General features: G+C 37.5%; 1 protein-coding gene across 4 annotated transcripts in view; it reads right to left on the bottom strand.

The window, feature by feature from the left end:
• The window catches only part of ATP8B4 (ATPase phospholipid transporting 8B4 (putative)), a 240,680-nt gene that overhangs the window by 110,862 nt on the left and 111,857 nt on the right, over window positions 1-17,961 (bottom strand). For all 4 annotated transcript variants that reach the window (XM_041741577.1, XM_041741569.1, XM_041741593.1 and 1 more), the window contains exon 7: window positions 7,897-7,969. In XM_041741577.1, coding sequence (XP_041597511.1) covers window positions 7,897-7,969 — 73 coding nt within the window. The remainder of the gene's footprint in view (window positions 1-7,896; window positions 7,970-17,961) is intronic.

Raw genomic sequence — 17,961 nt, 5'->3', positions numbered from 1 at the left:
GGCTTTCTGACATCGATTTGTAATCCAAATTCTGTAACTCTGTGGGAGAGAGTACTATTTCTGATTCTTTCTTTTGTGGTGAGTTCTTCTTTCAAGTCAGTTTGCTCAGTGCAGAGTGGCTAAAAACGAGTTGTGTTGGAAAAGGAAGGGAAAAAAAGAGGAAAAAAAAAGAAAAAAACAAAGAAACAAAAATAAACAAAAAATCCAAGGCAGCGTATCCTCTGGTTCTATATACTGTAAGTCCCTTGACTTCCCCAGAACTTTCCAGCGCTGCTGTTTGTCCTGTAAGGCCTCCGCCCCTGGTGGCCCTGCCCCGCCCTGGCACAAGCTGACACCAGGAGGAATAACCCAGTGGCGGCGGCCAGTGCTCCAGCCCTGGAGTCAGCTCCCGCAGTAACTACTGCAGCTCCCAGTCTGCAGGGGCCCGGATGCTCCAGGGGCGGGGGTGCTGATCTGCACAGCTTGGGGCTCCCAGTGGCAAGAGCACCCTTCCTTGCTGTCCTGTGCCCTCCCAGCCTCTGCCTGTCCCCGGGGGAGCGCAGGTTCCTGGGCTGTGTCCCTCGCGCCCTGGGCTCCTGGGCCTGCTGCTGGATTCGTGCTCCCAGGCCGAGCAGCCCCCTCTGCGGGGAGCCTCCGCCCGAGCCGCCTGAGATGCTCCCTGGGCCAGCCGGCCCCGCTGCAGCCCTTTAGGGAGCTTGGCCCGTGGGGTGTGGCCCGCTCTTCTCCACGGCCCCGGGTGCCTACTCTGTTAGTGCCCCTGGGAGCCTGAGGGCATCCCCGCCCTCCTGGGGTCCTGCCCGAGCTCCCTGTGAGGCCTTTCCGTTCGGGGAAGATTGGTGAAGCTCCTGCTTCTCCCGCGGGGTGCTTTCCTGTCCTGGGGGCTCTCCCCGCAGGGCCTTAGCCCGGCTCATCGCGGGCCCTTCCCCCGTGGATGCTTTTTTTTTTTTCCATCTTTCTACCTTGATAGAAGCGCGAACTCTTCTCTCTATAGCGTTCCAGCTACTCTCTCTTTAAATCTCAGGCCGAATTCATACGTTTTCAGGATGATTTGAAGGTTATCTAGGTAAGTTGGTGGGGACAGGTGACTTGGGGACCCTACTCCTCCACCACCTTGCCCACTCCTAAGCTGTACAATTCTTTAAGAGTTTACAAAAAACTCTTGGCACAATTGTGCCACTTTATTCTTTCAACAACCCTGTGAAATAATATTGTTCCCACAATATTGTTCTCACAATCCCCTTATGTGAATAAGAAACCTGGGAAGGTTATTTCTGGCTCACAAGCGGTGGATTGACTCATATACAGTCCATAGCCTTACAAAGGCATGGTGAGAGCTTCATCACTTCCAAAGTGCCTTACAAGATTTAATGCCATGCTCATGGCCACACAGAACTTAAAGAGCAAATCTAGAGCTCATAACTCTGATCTCAAAAGTATACTATTTCCTCTGGTTGGCTACAAAAATCAATGAAATATAACTATGGAAAACAAAGTGTTTTGCTTTGTTTTCTTTCACTTTGTTGGTGTTCAAAAACCAAAACCACAATGGTCAAGAATATTGGGACATGAACTCCACAACATGATGGAGAGATAAAGTCATAGAATTAATTGGAATGCCACATTTGAATCTCACACACAGGGTTCTTTATCTTCTTTACCATCTACAATATTATCTCCCCCTTTTCTTGTAGTCTAAAAAGAAGAGTCCAAATTGGCTCATGCAATATGAGTACACTTACAGTAAAATAGGTTTGATATGGACAAAATCAGGATGAAGTTGTAAAAATGAAAATGTGTAACATTGTAGGTAATATTTTTCTTTAAAAATTAAATTTCAAAAAAAATTAAATTTCAGATCCAACAAACACATGCTGAGTGGCTACTAATATGTATTAGGTACATCTAGTACATTCCTTTGTTTTTTATAATTAAATGAATTTGAGAAGATAAAAAAAAATGGGAGAAAGAACAGAAGGAGAAGAGGAGACTAATAATGGACATCATAGCTTGTAATCATGGGTCCACCCTTCTTTTGGTCAAAAAATACTCCTTGCCTTATATATTTCACTCCCACAAATTAGTAATTGCTTATAAACAGAACATTGGCCATGTTCTTTTTGTATTGTAGAAAATAACATGTTGCACCTCTGTATTTTAGTGAGAAGCTTCTTTTTTCAGTGCAGCTTAGACAAATGTTTTAAATGATCCTCTTTCACTGGAAATTTTCAACTTTCTACTGGCTCACATATTTTTAAAAATAAAAGAGTTTATTTAGCACAATTAGTGTGAAAGAAGTAACTCTGACTTGAAGCTATAAAATTTGAAATAATAAACAGAGGGCAATTAAACCACCACATGGCCTCTCAGGAAGGATGAAGGTGCTAGGAAAGATCAGATGAGATGCCCTGACTGGTCAAAAGAGTGTCAAAGCCCAACCTTGGTCAGGACTGGATTTAGGTTGAATTCATCTTTCTAGTTCTTTCATTTCTGAAGGTGAAATTTCCAATTCACATAGCAGAAGAATGTTTTTGTTTTAAAACAAACCTTTACTGTTGTAAACACCTAAAACATGAATGCCTTTCTTAAGGGTGCGGGGGTGAAGGAGGAAAGGACACTCTTTCAAATAAGCTAAACAACTAAACTCATGTAATGTTCAAATATGCTCATTCCAGTAAAGGGTTTATTTCTACCACCAGATAAGAAAAACAAAACAAAACAAGATCACTTCTATCAAGTAAAGGAGGAAGGTGTGTCTGGCAGTATCAAGAGCTTTGTAGTGTGTTTTTCTAATTGTTTACTTGGTTCTTTTAACGCAAGTCAATCTCACTGCAATGACCGAATCACACTCTACATTCTCCCCCACCCCTCACCCCTGGTCCTAAAATAAAACTAGGAGCTCTGGATATTCAGCCCAAAAATGTCTTAATATTTCTTTTTTAAGTGAAGAAAATGGAAGATTTCTTATCTGGAAAATAAAAGTGAGTAACTTATGAATATGCCAGCTAATTGGCCATCTCAGGCAAGCTCCTTTTCTTGCTTAAAATGTACTGATAAGTTGACATAAATGAATTTAGAAACCTAAGTGTGGACAGCTAGAGGTTATACATCAGAATTAGGGGCAACTTCCTTTGGTCACATAAATCCCAGCATCCAAGCCTGAATACCCTAATGCTGGAAGCCCAGCCTCAAGGCAATTAGGATGACTGATTTAGTGGAGTAAGGAGCAGCATATGGTAACAATTAGGAGTGGCGTTAAAACCCAGATGGCCTAGGTTTAACTCCTGGCTCTCCCAATAGCAAGCTATTTGATGGCACTGTTTTCTCATCTGTAAAATGGGAACAATAATAATAGGACATAACCTGCCTTAATTGAGCTACTGTAGAGATTAAATGAGTTAATCCTCAGGGAACAGGAATATATTCGTACTTCTAAGTGATTACAGCATAAAAACATTTGTTTGCACTTAAAAATAGTTTTGTAGGTGCCAAGCTCATCAAGAGACACCACAGAGTTTTGGCATTAGAGGACTCCTTTCCTCACTTAGCCAAAGATTAAACCAATAGAGCTACAATTATAGGAGTCAAACCGAGATCAATGGAGATAAAAGTTTCATCTTTGTTATTAATAAAGCTAATAGAGGGCCTCCAAGGTGGCTCAGTTAAGCATCCTACTCTTGATTTTGGCTCAGGTCATGATCTCAGAGTCCTGAGATCGAGCCCAATGAGCTCAGTGCAGAGTCTGTTTGTCCATCTTCCTCTGCTCCTCCCTCCTCATGCTCTCTCTCTCTCTCATTCTCTCTCAAATTAATTTAATTTAATTAATTAAATGAAGCAAGCAAGCTGCTGGAGACCAGGCTATAGGTATGTGGGCTAAATGGGCTGGCTGTAGAAAAGGGAAGCTCTAAACTACTGGGACCCTCCTACCACCCCCGCCATCAGGGGCATGCTCCTGTATAATTGCTGGAATGAAGGAGCAGGACAGGATGTACTGTGCACACAGGCAGAGCCGAAAGAGAAAAAGAAGGAAGAGGCTCTGAGTTATGCACATTCCTTGCCCCCAAACACAGCCATCAGAGAAGTCACTCCTGGGAGAAAGGAATGGGCAAAGAAGTCCAAGAAGCTCAAAGTCTTATTTTGGGGCTGTCCCTCCAAGTGAAAACATAAAGAATGAAATCTAGGGAAGAGTGGAGACTAAGCATTCCCAACCCATCATGTAGCAACAATAAAAAGGCCACATCTGTGCCATCCAATCAGATAGCCACAAGTCACATATGACTATTTAAATCTAAACTTAAAAAAATCTTAAATAATTAAAGGTAAATAAAATTTTAAATTCAGTTCCTTAGTTGCACTAGCCACATTTCAAGTGCTCAGTATCCACATGAGACTGTTGTGGGCTGTTGGCTGTCACATTGGGCAGGACAAAGATATATGTCCTTTACTGCAGACAGTTCTATTAGACAGTGCTGGGACACGTGGATCACTGACTTCATGGACACTTATATAAATATGTAATTCATTTTGAACCAATACTAATGACATGCCCTTTGAACTAGTTTTCTTCCATCTTATGCCTGCACTTAAACTTGCCTTCTATGTCTCATTCCATAGATGGCTTTGCAAGAGCATACAAGCATGTATACTATAACATAGAAAGCATACAAAATTAAGAATTAAGACCAAAGGAAATACAAATTATAAAATCAAGTCCAGAAGGCAAATTGAAATACAGGTAAGCTGGCCATGAAGTCCTACAGAGTTAGGAGATTTTGAGGCATATGTTTGATTCCTGCCTTTCTGGGACTTACCCCAAGAATGTGATAAATGAACACACCAGAGTATGGAGTATTAGTGAACTAGTGATTTCAGTCTAATATTTATCCCTATTAGGGATACTGTTTTTATGAATACCTGAGTAGGAATATACCTAGCATTGCCATTGAAATATTCAATTCCAAATAAAATAATAAATATGTGCCATACTTTAATAATTGCTAATTCCTCTATAATCTAACACCATTCCTGGAATAAAGTAGCTGCCAAAAAAATTTAATGCATACTTCTTAGAATTCCACATATACCAGTTAAAAAAAAGTTAAGGCTAACCATCTGGCTGCACCAAAACTCTTTCACTGTAATAATTTTAATTGAAAGTATAACTAAAATATGTTACATAAAGCCCCTTCTTAAGCAAAGAACCCTCAATATGTGATCTTTTGTTAACTAGAGCAAATAGATGTATATTGCTACCCCACTGATCCATAACATCCTGAATTTTTAAAGTTTTTATCCATTTTTTCTGTCTTCTTTCTGACAAAAGACTGACATTTATTCATTCTGCCAACACTTACTATCTGCCCCCTATTATCTAACATAGCACTAGGTGTAAGAGACCAGGCATATCAATGTGCTCTTTGCCTTCAAAAATTCTGTAGTCCTCTCAATTCAGAGAATCACAGCACCTGGGCTGGAAGGGATCTTGGAGATTATATAGTGGTCTAGCACCTTGATGTCACACATAAAGAAACTAAAGGCAGAGAAGAAAAGAAGATATAGTGCTGTTACTGAAGGAAGGGAGAAGACTCAGTTCTAATCCAATCCCCTTTAGTGCCCTGAAACTATACAGGTATCCCCAGCTTTTCAAAAGTTTGCCTTATACCACTTCACTTTATGAAAGACCTACATTAGTACTTGTCTTCAGTAACCAAAAGAAATCTGCAAAGGATTTTTTACTTTTATGGAAAAAAGGAAAGGCAAAAAGAACATTCAACTTTTATTTTACAATGAGCCCTTACAGAGGTAGTGTGCACCTGAGAGCAAGAGTGGCTCCACCAAGCTCTTTCCCAGGGAACTATCCTCATCATCTCAGCATCAAGCCGCCAGAGCTTTGAATGGTCTGTGAACATTTGTGCTTCGTTTTATTTTGTGCATTCATTAGCAAGATGTATCCTAAGGTATCAGAAAGGCCTAAGAGAAATGATTTTGGGGGTCTGGGAATACTCAAAAGGTTGTCCATATAAGTTAATGGTAATTGTTTATTTGCTTTACACCATGTTGGCTTATTTAAGGCTTCATAGAAATGCTCTACTTTCAAATAACAAAGAATAATCTGTCTCCATCTTTCCTATTGGCTGTGTTCTTTTAACAGATGCCACCCCCTAATATACTGTTGCTAATCTTGAATGAGCTGAAAAATAAGGTGGATAAGCTAATTAAATTTGTGTTTAATATTAAAGTTAACACAGCTGACCCTTGAATAGCATGGAGGTTAAGGACACCTACCTCTCATTCAGTCAAAAATCCATGTGTAACTTATGACACTCCAAAAACTTAACTACTATTGACCTGAAGCCTTACCAATAACATAGTTGATTAACACTTATTTTGGTATGCTATATGTAATATACACTGCATTCCTTACAATAATGTAAACTAGAGAAAAGAAAGTGTTATTGAGAAAATCATAAGGGAAATACATTTATAGCACTATACTGCATATATCAAGGTAAAAAAAAAACACATATAAGAGGACCTCTGCAGTTCAAACTGTGTTGTTCAAAGGTCAGTTGTAAAATGTGAGAACCTGGCCAACTGTGCTACGTATAAGGAGCCCAGGCCACAGTACATGGACTTTGAGACCTCTATTTTAGCTGTGCAAAAAGAAGCAAATCTTTGTGCCTATTTTTGGTTCTCAGCTATTTTCCAAAGAATTGAGGTTGTTGGGATGCCTGGATGGCTCAGCGGCTGAGCATCTGCCTTTGGCTCAGGGAGTGATCCTGGTCTGGGGATCAAATCCTGCGTCAGGCTCCCTATGAGGAGCCTGCTTCTCTCTCTGACTATGTCTCTGCCTCTCTCTCTGTGTCTCTCATGAATAAATAAATAAAATCTTAAAAAAAAAAGAATTGATATTGTTAGGGAAATAAACATATCTCTATTTAGAGGGCTAGCTCTTTTACAACTGGCCTGTCCACTGAGTAGTCAGTCTCTTTAGCATAGGTGTTCCAGAGCACCGGTATACACAGATGGTGCATTAATTAAAGAAGATTGTTTCTGAAAGTTAATGGTTAGGAGGCTCAACTGAGCTATTCTTATAAATAGATCTTGGGGCCATTCCTTTTTCCTATGGGAAAATGTCTTAAATTTAATGAAGAACACAACTTGATACATATAACTACACTGAACACAAAAATTTTCACAAGTAATCAAATATGTATTTGATATAAAGACTACACTAACTTGAATTTTTAATTTCTGATCTGGTTAGCTTTTGTTGCCCTTCATTTAATATGAACTATACTTCATCACATATATTATAGTCATGAACTGACCCCTTGAATTTTATCAAGGAAATTGTAACATAGGTATCTTGAGAATATAAATTATGGTACATTTGACATGCAAGGCAAAACTTCATAAATAGCATTTTATTAGTTCAGAACAATCAACAGATATTTTCTGATTGTGATTACTCAGGAAAAGGCATATATTGTCTTCAACTATATTGGAAATTAACAGTAAAAATCCTATTACTGAAGGATGGTATTCAAAAGATGTGAGATAAAAAAAACTTTTTAAAGTACCCTGGAGCATTTTAAAAACTCTATATGAAATGGTTAACAGCTTGTTTCAAAATCTTTTGTATTAATTTAAAAAGATCACAAAGGAAATTTAAAGATAACCACTCAGGCTTATCTTAGTTACCATGCTATTCAAAGTAACTAATCAATATTCCTTTTACAACATTTTATAATTTAGACTTTTCACTAATACATTCTAGAATTCTCTTCTTAATTATTATGAATTAGTATAGATTTACCAAATTTGCAAGTGTAAATTCAGTATATATGCTATTTTAATCTGAGGTAAATTCTTTAATAAACAATACTAAATACTCACAGCAACAAATTGGTTATTTTCTAATTTAACAATGTCTCCCACTTTGACATTCATCCATTTTTCATTCTGCAATCTAAGAACAAAAACAAAATTAATTTTTTCAGGAACAAAGAAGAATCAAGGGAATGTATTCACAATGGTACATCATATAACAGACACAGATAACACTTCTCTAGAATGCTAAATTCAAAGGACCTTATATAACAAAGTCTTTAACCTGAGTGATGTGGAAGCTAAGGCCCAGAGAAGTCAGTGATTTGCGCAAGGATTCCCAATTAGTTAGGGGTATCCTTAGGGCTAAATTCAAAATGCCTAACTCTTGGCTGTGTGCAATTTCCATCACCCATGGTGCCAGCTTTATATACCAGTTATTAACTCTTGCTTGCATTTCCTTGGCCAGAACAGTGGCCATTTGGCGGGGGCGGGTGAGGGGAGGGCAGCAATAAATTCAGTCATTGATATTCATCTCAGACTATATTTTAAAATATAGAAATAAAACATCACTGCCATTGTTTCTAAAGTCTGTTTTACCAGAGGCAAAGGAAAGAGGTCCAGAGCAATAGCTAAAATATGACAGGAAAAGAATAAAAATTTTTGGAAGGGACATGAACAACAATGAGTGATGAAAGCAACCTTAGAAGACTGAGTGAGAAATAATACCTACCAATCATCCATAAGCACTGTAGCTGAGGGACAGGCTTGGTGGCATTTTAATGGTTAGGACCAGCAGATCAGAATTGAGAACAGCCTGGCCAAAATGCTGCACTGCTTTCTTTTAAGCTTATGTATATAATAAAGCCCCTACTCTACCCTTCACCAGGTTCAAAAGGGTTTATAATGATTAAAAAAAAATTGTGTTTAGTTGTTTGGGCCCTTTGTGACAGTTGGGGAGACAGACCATCTGGAAACAGACCACCTATGGCAGTATACCATAATGCTAATCATCCCTTCTGAAATTCTCAGAAACATAAACCAGCTTTGTTTTCTAAGTTGAAAGCCTTCCTCACACTTCTTTCCCAGCAAACCCCTTTTAAGAGAGAAAGCTGGGATGAGTACAGGTTCCCCAACAAGTTAAAGTTGGGCAGGTTAATTTCATTCTGCAGTTTAAAACAAAAACAAAAACAAAAACAAAAAAACAACCTAATTTACTTGTTTTATAGGTTGGAAAACAGTTTTAAATATTTATACAACTGTGAAATATGCCTCACACTATCAACCCTGCTGGGTCATTTGGCTTAAGCATTCAAAGAACTTTTCTTTAATACAGATCCAAGTACATGTTGTTCTGGAAAGTTTTCAATTGCAGCATTTTCATCTCTAGCCAGAATTCAATCGCTTTTCCATTGCCACACTTTTCTGCACTTTATCTAGTTCGACAACAATGGGAGAACCTAGGAAGCCTTCTAAATCTCATTTTATTTATTTTTACAGATATGGATTGTGTGCTGGTTTATTTCTCCTGGATACCACCTCCTTTGGAGCATTAGTGGCATTTCTCAGGGGACAGTATCTCAGATAAAAGTCAATGTGAATGGACTGAGATAGAGACTGTATCTTTATTTATGCAAAATGCACTGCTACTGAATTGCCCTGAAGTCTCTACTGAAAGCGCATTTGCTTTAGGGAGAAGCTCAGATGATACTGTTTGATTTCCAAACTTTTATTCCTCCTTCTTGTCCACTGTAAGCTCTAGGAAGGACTGCGCCCTAACTCTTCCACTCAAATGGAAAATCAACCAAAGTTAAAATGGAACCCTACAGGACCCCTTACACATTTCAAAATGCATGTTTGATAGTTAAGTCTGAACAGATAAATAGCAATAACCACTATTTGGGAGAACAAACCAAAAATTTGAGTTTTCTCACTTAAATTCTAACTTCTTTTTCTCAAGTCCAGTATCTTATTATTTCCCTCTGTAAAACCAAAGCAATTGGAAAGAAATTATTAAAAGTGTGGTGGTATCCATGGAAATACTTGAATTAACTGCTACACTTGGAAAAATCCTAGAACAAAATCTCTTTAAGAAAAAAAAATTGCAGAACCCCAGAGTGTGCAAAGAATTGCTAATATGGAACAATTTGATTACGGTAAACATGAAGCTTTATCAAAACCATATAGAAAAAGATAAAGCAGAGCAAAATACCATCCCTCATGCCAGATCCTCATGCCCATCCCCCTCCTATCTACCTGCACCCCTACCTAAATTTTAACCTCTACTTTTGAATTTATTAAATACTTCCAAAAGTAGAAAAACACTCCGAATAAGTGTTTACTAAGATCTTGCTAAGATCTATTAATCTACTAATGTCATCTAACAGGCAAAGGAAGCAGAAAACACCTAAGTACCATAAATGAGCCCCAGATCCCTTACTTTCTCTCACTCTACTCCTTTTTTTTTCTCTTGCCACCTGCATGCCCTCTGCCCAGAATATACATTTAACAGTATCTCTGAGCTCTCTTCTCGTCCCCTTTGTTACTCCAGATATATTCCAACCCCAGTTTCACTTTGACTACCTACCTCTCCTCCACTTACCCCAATGGAAAGTTCTCCCCTAAAACAGAGCATTTCAAAGTCTATAAGTAACAGTATTTGATATCTTAAATACTTTGTGGAATGTATGTGTACAAATTCCACAGGACACAATATCACTTCTGTGGGCCATGGGCCATGGAAAACCTTCACCAGGCAACAATGCAGGTTGACACAAAATTGATCTGAACTTGGATAAAATATTGTTTTGAAGATATATAACTATGGGAGAAATTTCCTCAAAAGAAATATTACACAAAACTATTAGCAATCTGGCAAGAAACAACAAGCAGTACCTCCTGGATCCAGCACTATTCCAACTGTTTCATCAATAACCTCAACAACAGACACCCAAATCTATCTGTCAGATTGTGTCCAGCATCCTGCCAAAAAGACAACATAACCTTTACAAAGTGAGATTATGATAGGAAGTCGTCTTAGACTTGAAGCAGTTAATTCACAGAAAGTGAATGAAGACTAAGAGGAAGAAGCACAGAATAGATTATTTTAGAGAGAAGTAATATTCTACAGATATAATTAGAGTTTTGAGGAAAAAAAATCTGGAACATTAGTAAACAGTAGGCCATGTGGGATATCTAGGCTAAACTCCTTATTTGAATATATATCTGTGAAAAATCTGGTAACCACAATCAAAGTAGGAGTTTTTAAAAATATTATTTCTTATTCTATCTAGGCAGGTAATTATAACTACACTTAACTAGGATCTCAGAGAGATATTTCAATGAGCACTCAGAGTCATAGTTACAAAAGTATCCAAACTTACCAAGCAAGTATAAACTGATGAAGACCTGCAAGTGAATTTAAATTACATGTATTTTAAATCCCACCATTTTTCTTCTCCTACTGACTACTAACACCACTGATGATGCAACATCAAAGACATACCATCAGTACTAGAGGGACAGACACGAAGATTTCCTTTAAAACTCATCTTCAAAATATTTCTAGACTTCTAAGATTTTAGCTTGTAGAATGATACATTTCATCATCATCCTGAAACAATGAAAACATACTCCCTGTATCTCCATGTGTGGTGCAGCTGTTCCTAGGGCTCATGTTTAAAGCAAGCTTGCATCACAGCTCTACGAAGGAGATACAGGATGGCCTCATGGGCTGTGATGATGACACCCAACTCCACAGACTTGGCACCAACAAACTTTCCTTTTACCTTTATCAGGGAAAGTCCTTCTGCTCTCATAAAGGAATGACAATATATGAATATTCTGAAAGCAAGTTAATTTATTTCATAGCACTGAATCCAGAAATTCCAAGATTTTAAAATAAGCTTCAATTTTCAGTATCATCACGTAATTATTTCAGGTTATGAAATGACATAATCTAGTTAATGCTTCTTAGAATCAGGCTTTTCTAAAATAGCTGCAGTAGTGATACAGACTTTACCTTAGTAAACTCACAAACCTGCTTAAATAATAAACCAAATCCCAGAAAGAGATTCATGAAATTAAATTCCAAAGTCACCATAAAATATTTGAAGTTAAACTGCCACAGAATGGCAACTAGAATTACTTTCAAGAAGTGACTTTTAAAAATACACCCACAAGCTGTATACCTATTCTCAGAATGTTAGAGATACGCATTAACCAATCAATGCACATACAATGAGTTTGGTTCCCTCTTTAATCTGAGTTCTAAGAAAAGGTGGTGATAGATAGCAACTATATGTAGTAATTGTTGATAAATTGGTCTGAATCTGCTTCCTCCTGATGAGATATCCAGAGCCACTAGGCTATGCTGAGACACTTCTTGAGAAAATGCAATTCCAAGTGAGATAGCATCTACTATGCTCCCTGTTATTGAACCGTTGGCTCCAGGGGCTAGAAAACAAGCATCTGCTTTGAGCAAGATGCCAAGCACACTGCTGAAAGCTTAAAGGCAGAAGGAGATCTTCAATGGGCTCCTCAAGTCTCCTGTCATCCTTTCTACATTTTAATACTTCTGACTCCCTATTAGCAGCATAGATTCCTGAGAAGAGACTTTCCTCAAAGCTACAGAAGACATGTTGGAATACTGAAGAGACAAAATAATCAAGGTCAATATAAGTGACCTCCTCTAATTAACCAGTCAATCCACATACAATGAATTTGGTTCTTTCTTTAATCTCAAACCCATGTGAGAGCTATAACTTACAAAAATATTCTCCTGCCCATGCCGACCTTGTTTTATTCACCACTGTATCCTCAGGACCTAGAATAATGCCTAAGTCCTAGCAGGCACTCAATAAATATTTGTTGACTCACCAAAAATTAATAAATACAGAATCATTATTTCCAAAAACTTGTTGAATGACAGCATTTCCCTGAATGTCTAATAAGAATTATAGACAACCAATATTTATTAATTGCTTACTATATTCCAGGGACTGTGCTGAAGCCTTCATGTACAAGGTTTTCAAATAAAAACAAGTAACATCCAATTAAATCTGAATTTCAGATAAGCAACAGATAATTTTGTCTAAATTTCTAAGTCTAAGTATGCCCCCTATACAATACTTGGAACATACTTACACTAAAATATTATCATTGTTTATCTAAATTTCAAACTTAACTGGACATCCTGTATTTTAATTTTCTACATCTGGCAATACTAGTCATATATCTTATCTCATTTTTTCCTCATGACAACTCTACAAAATAGGTACTGTTACTACTAACATTTTAGGAAATAGAAAACTGAAAAAGAGACATTTTCCCTATTTTGCAACATCTATCAAAAATTTTAATGCCCACACACTTTGAAATAGATGTTTCACTTTAAATAACTGATCATACAGGTGCTCAAAGATGGATGTATGAGGATATTTACTGCAGTATTATGTTATAAACTATCAATGCCCATTAATAAGGATTAGATGGGTGTACCATGGTATACCTATTTAATTCTGGCTCAATGGAATGACTACAATTCAGCCACTAAAAAGAATAAGATAGGTCTGTAAGTGCTAAGATAAAATATCCTTAAGTTACATTATTAGGTTAAAAATAGGCATATACAGGACACTGCATACGCATGGTAAGATTCTAACTGTGGTTTGAAGCAAGGATATACCTGTATGTAACTCTGTTCTTACATACACAGAAAATTTCTTGAAAGACACACAAGAAACTATTCAGTAATTTCCACTAGAGAAAGGAAATGAACAGGAAAACTGGAATGGAAAGATTTAATTTTATGGTATATTTTTGTATACTGTTTGAATTTTTGGCATCACATACATTGATATTTTAAAAGACGACTGGGGAGGATAAAATAGAAGAAAACTCTTCCAAGGTCACATGTAAGTGGCAGAGCCAGGACTGGAAACTGAAACTACAAAGCCCATGTTCTTAATGCATCTATATTTACTATTCTTTTTTTTACTTCATTTTCAATGATTATTATGTTTTGAGAAAGAAAATGGACCCTAAAGAGCTAAAGAGATTTGATCCACAGCTAAGTGCATACTACTGTATTTAAAATTTGCTGATCCCAAAACAGCTTGCAGTCATGGTCTCCTGACATAAATACTCAGTGGACAGCAGCAATTTCTGTTGTTGTTGTTGTTTTTTCCAATTCCACTCCTGTCAGAGCCAAACTAGAATAAGACGTAAAGCTTGGCCCTAATCCTCTAACAACAGAGTGGTGAACAGGATCTCATTACATTGAGAATGAGCACAATACTCATATCTTTGGAATCTACTTATTTTTTAAAATGCAGAGGTTTCCCCCCTTTTCCTTCCTTTTTATTCACACAATGCTTATGCTGAAGCAGTCACACAGGGAGGTCTGAGATCAGCTCTTGAAGATGGTCTCATACCAATTTGCCCAGTGATGGTCTGGAAGTGGAAGGCAAGATGACAAAAGATATAATCCTACAGCATGGAAAATTTAGTTTAATGATTTGCTGAGAAAAGTATTCAGTTTTATAGATGTCCTGCCTCATTTATATAAATCCTTGCAGGTTCTATTGTGCATTATTTGTATGCACAAACACATGCAATTTAGCCTTCCTATTCTCAAAACAAAATAATCGATGCACTAAATTTCACCTGAACAATAAGCCTACTGAGAGTTGTACAGAAAGTGTACTCCCCCTACTCATTTCCCTAAACTGAAACCCTTCTCCTGAATCAGCCTCCTAAGGTCCTATCTTCTGTAAATTCTTAGTAGGATTCTATCAACAGATGCCTAATAGACGATGAGACCACAAGAATATTGGAAGAAAATTATTTCAAAGGAAGACTATTTTGTCTGTTCTCACATATGAATGCTGAAGGAAATGCCTTACATTGACCATGGAGAACATAGACCTATTTAGGTCTAGTCTGATTTCTGGGCAGGAGATTCAGAAAGAGATCTGTGTATAAGAAGTTTATTGGCAAGTTCTCTTTGCATTAGCACCTGTGGGAGAGTGAAGGAAAAAGATGGACAGAGGGAGGAGTTGGGCTGTTGATACAGTCACAAAAACAGCTCAGCCAACTTTATGGGAATCCAAGGCCTTCAGAATTGATCAAAGGGGTCAGACCATTATACCTTGCCATTGTTCATTCGTTGGATGTGCCCTCCAGCAAGAAGGGGTGGCCTAGAGCAAAACAGCTCCCCTCAGCTGATGGCAACTCCCAAAGGGGACTGACAGCTGAGGGCTGTATATAGGCAGCACTGCTGGTAGCTAGAGAAATATATTCTGCAACCTGGAAGGGGACAGTGGGTAGCATACAAACTGAGAACCCACTTCCCAATTTTGCTGTTGACATGCCCTTGTAATTAGAATATTCCTTTTCAGTTCTAAACTATTTCACCTTTATCCAGTTCCAACTTCAATTCTATAAAGTCAATACAAGCAGCTGCCATGAGTCCTGGTACTCCTCACTCCATTTTATGACTTTTGAAGAACAATATGGACAACTTTGGGTTGTCCAATTCAATCCTTTTCCAATGATTAGTAAATGAAGTTGAAAGATAAATTTTTAGTAGCTCATCATTAAAAAATATTCTACTGATAACCACTGACTACTCAAATATCCTAAAATGTCTACAGGAAAAAAATCATTATTTCTGAAATATTCCTTTATGAAGAACATATTTTGGGTTTTTTTTTTTTAAGATTTTATTATTCATGAGAGACAGACAGAGAGGCACAGGCAGGCTCCATGCAGGAAGCTGGATGTGGGACTTGATCCCAGGACTCCAGGATCACGCCCTGAGCCAAAGGCAGATGCTCAACAGCTGAGCCACCCACACATCACTGAAGAACATATTGTGATGAAAAAAATTATAAGCAATCACCTTGGCCTGAGTAGATCAACCATTCTCTAAATTGCCACACTTCGGAGCACCTAGGTGGCTCAGTCGGCTTCACATTTAGCAAAAAGTCTGCTGGAGATTCTCTCCCTCTCCTCCTTCCCTCTCTTTCCTCTCTAAAATAAATAAATAAACAAAATATTTAAATTGCCACATCTTATTTTGAGGAATCAGAGAATATGCTTTGACTAAGCTCAGTAGTGAAAGACAGCAACTCTCTTTGAAAAACATCCCAAAAGAAGATAGCTCCTGGTGGAGGAGAATGAAACCTGAATATCTTGGTTCCAGGATAAAAGATCTATATTATGTTTCCCATTACTATTTTTTTAAAGATTTTTTATTTATTCATGAGAGACACAGAGAGAACCAGAGACATAGCAGAGGGAGAAGCAGGCTCCATGCAGGGATCCTGATGTGGGACTTGATCCCAGGACTCCAGAATCACACCCTGAGCCAAAGGCAGATGCTCAACCGCTGAGCCACCCAGGCGTCCCTCCCACTACTATTCTTAATCAATTTTCTTATAGGGGGCCAGGTTAAGAGAGAACCAAATGTCTGTTAAGCCAGAAAAGAAATATTACTTGGTTAACATGCCAAGTAATACCACATGCCATTCAATATAGATAAAGCAGTGGAATCTCTTGTGTGATTTGATTTGCTCTAGTCAGAGAACCTAATATTTTTGGAAATAGGATTCCTGATTTTGTGGCACAAAGCATAGCTATAGATATTACTAGAAGACCATGAGTTTATTATTTACTTACTAAACTTATAGTCACATCAAATCCTAAACACTTTTTAAGAAGGTTTTTAAATGTTACTTTAAAGTAGTTCGTAATGCTTATCATTTTGAGTTCCTTAGAAATAGGATAGTATGTAGGTTGAAATTTTAATTAAATCATCATCCAGTAGCGTGTGAAGCACCATTGTTCTTCATTAGTGAGTACAAGACTGATTCATATCTGCAAGATGAACACTCTGAGCAAGGGGTTGCGTGTCAGAGCTATAAGTGGAATTAGATACAGACTGTGGTTATCAAAGAACCCAGAGACTTGTGGGAAAATATAGATCTGGCTCTTAAATAATACCAGTTAAATCATTGTTGCCTTTTGATACCTGAAGCATGTGGATATTCTTTTAGTCAGCAATGAAAAATACCTGTACTCCAGGAGCATGATCTCAATATTAGACTGTTTGCCACACAACTGTCATCAAAAGCCGAGCAAGAAAACTGATAGACCAGAGAAATTGTCTAACAAAGTATATATTAACTTTCATTCCTCAAAATATTCCCAGCTTTGTCCCCTTATACAGTGAGCTCATCAGAAAACTATATGCCTGGACTGTATTACTCTGGTCCCTCTAGATTTGGCTTCTCATGACTTAACATCATGCCAACAGATTTCAGTCAGGATTTACTTGTGGTCATGAGTAAAATATCTCCCCTTTTTGAGGATTTAACCATTATGTCATTCATAATTTCTCTCAGGATCAGGATAAATCTTATTGCTTATAATTATTAGAATGCTTCCTTTCATTGGGCCAGTTTTGTAATCTAGACACTTTCATTAAGAAGAGAGACAAAGTTCAGGTAATGTTTCAAATTCATGAATAACAAATCCTAATGGATTATTTAAACAAAAACTTGGACATTTTATAGAAAAGATTCTGTCTTTTGAAGACAACAATGTAGGGACAATCTTGATACTTTCAGAAACAAAATATTATTCAGAATGGACCAGAAATTGAAATAATTTTTTAAAAATCCTTACATTCTTAAAGAGGAGAATCCTGACCTCCTATTTATGAGAGAAACAATATAATATGTAGAAAGTCTATGTCATTAGAATCAGAAGACATGAACTTGGATCCAAGTTCACCACCAATCAGCCATGTGACTTGGCCAAGAAGTTGACCAAAATTGAAGTTTCCCACTATGACCTACATGAATTGGATCAGCCAATCCCTCAGAATGCCTCTTTAGTCATAACACTAAGGCCTATAAAATGAGATATAGTCATCTGACATTTTAACACCTATCAAGACATCTGTGAATATCATGTGAGATAAATTTATGCAAACATTTTGTAAACTATAATATATAAAGTACTGTGACTACTTTTTATTATTATGAAGTATATCATTATAAGGATGGTACATTCTGATTTTTATTTCAAGTCTTCAAAAGAGATATCTATTTTCAGTGTCTCTACTTC

Source organism: Vulpes lagopus, chromosome 2 (assembly GCF_018345385.1).
Source record: "Vulpes lagopus strain Blue_001 chromosome 2, ASM1834538v1, whole genome shotgun sequence".
Taxonomy (NCBI): domain Eukaryota; kingdom Metazoa; phylum Chordata; class Mammalia; order Carnivora; family Canidae; genus Vulpes; species Vulpes lagopus.
Note: the sequence above shows the minus strand (reverse complement) of the source record. Positions and strands in the feature narration are given on the sequence as shown.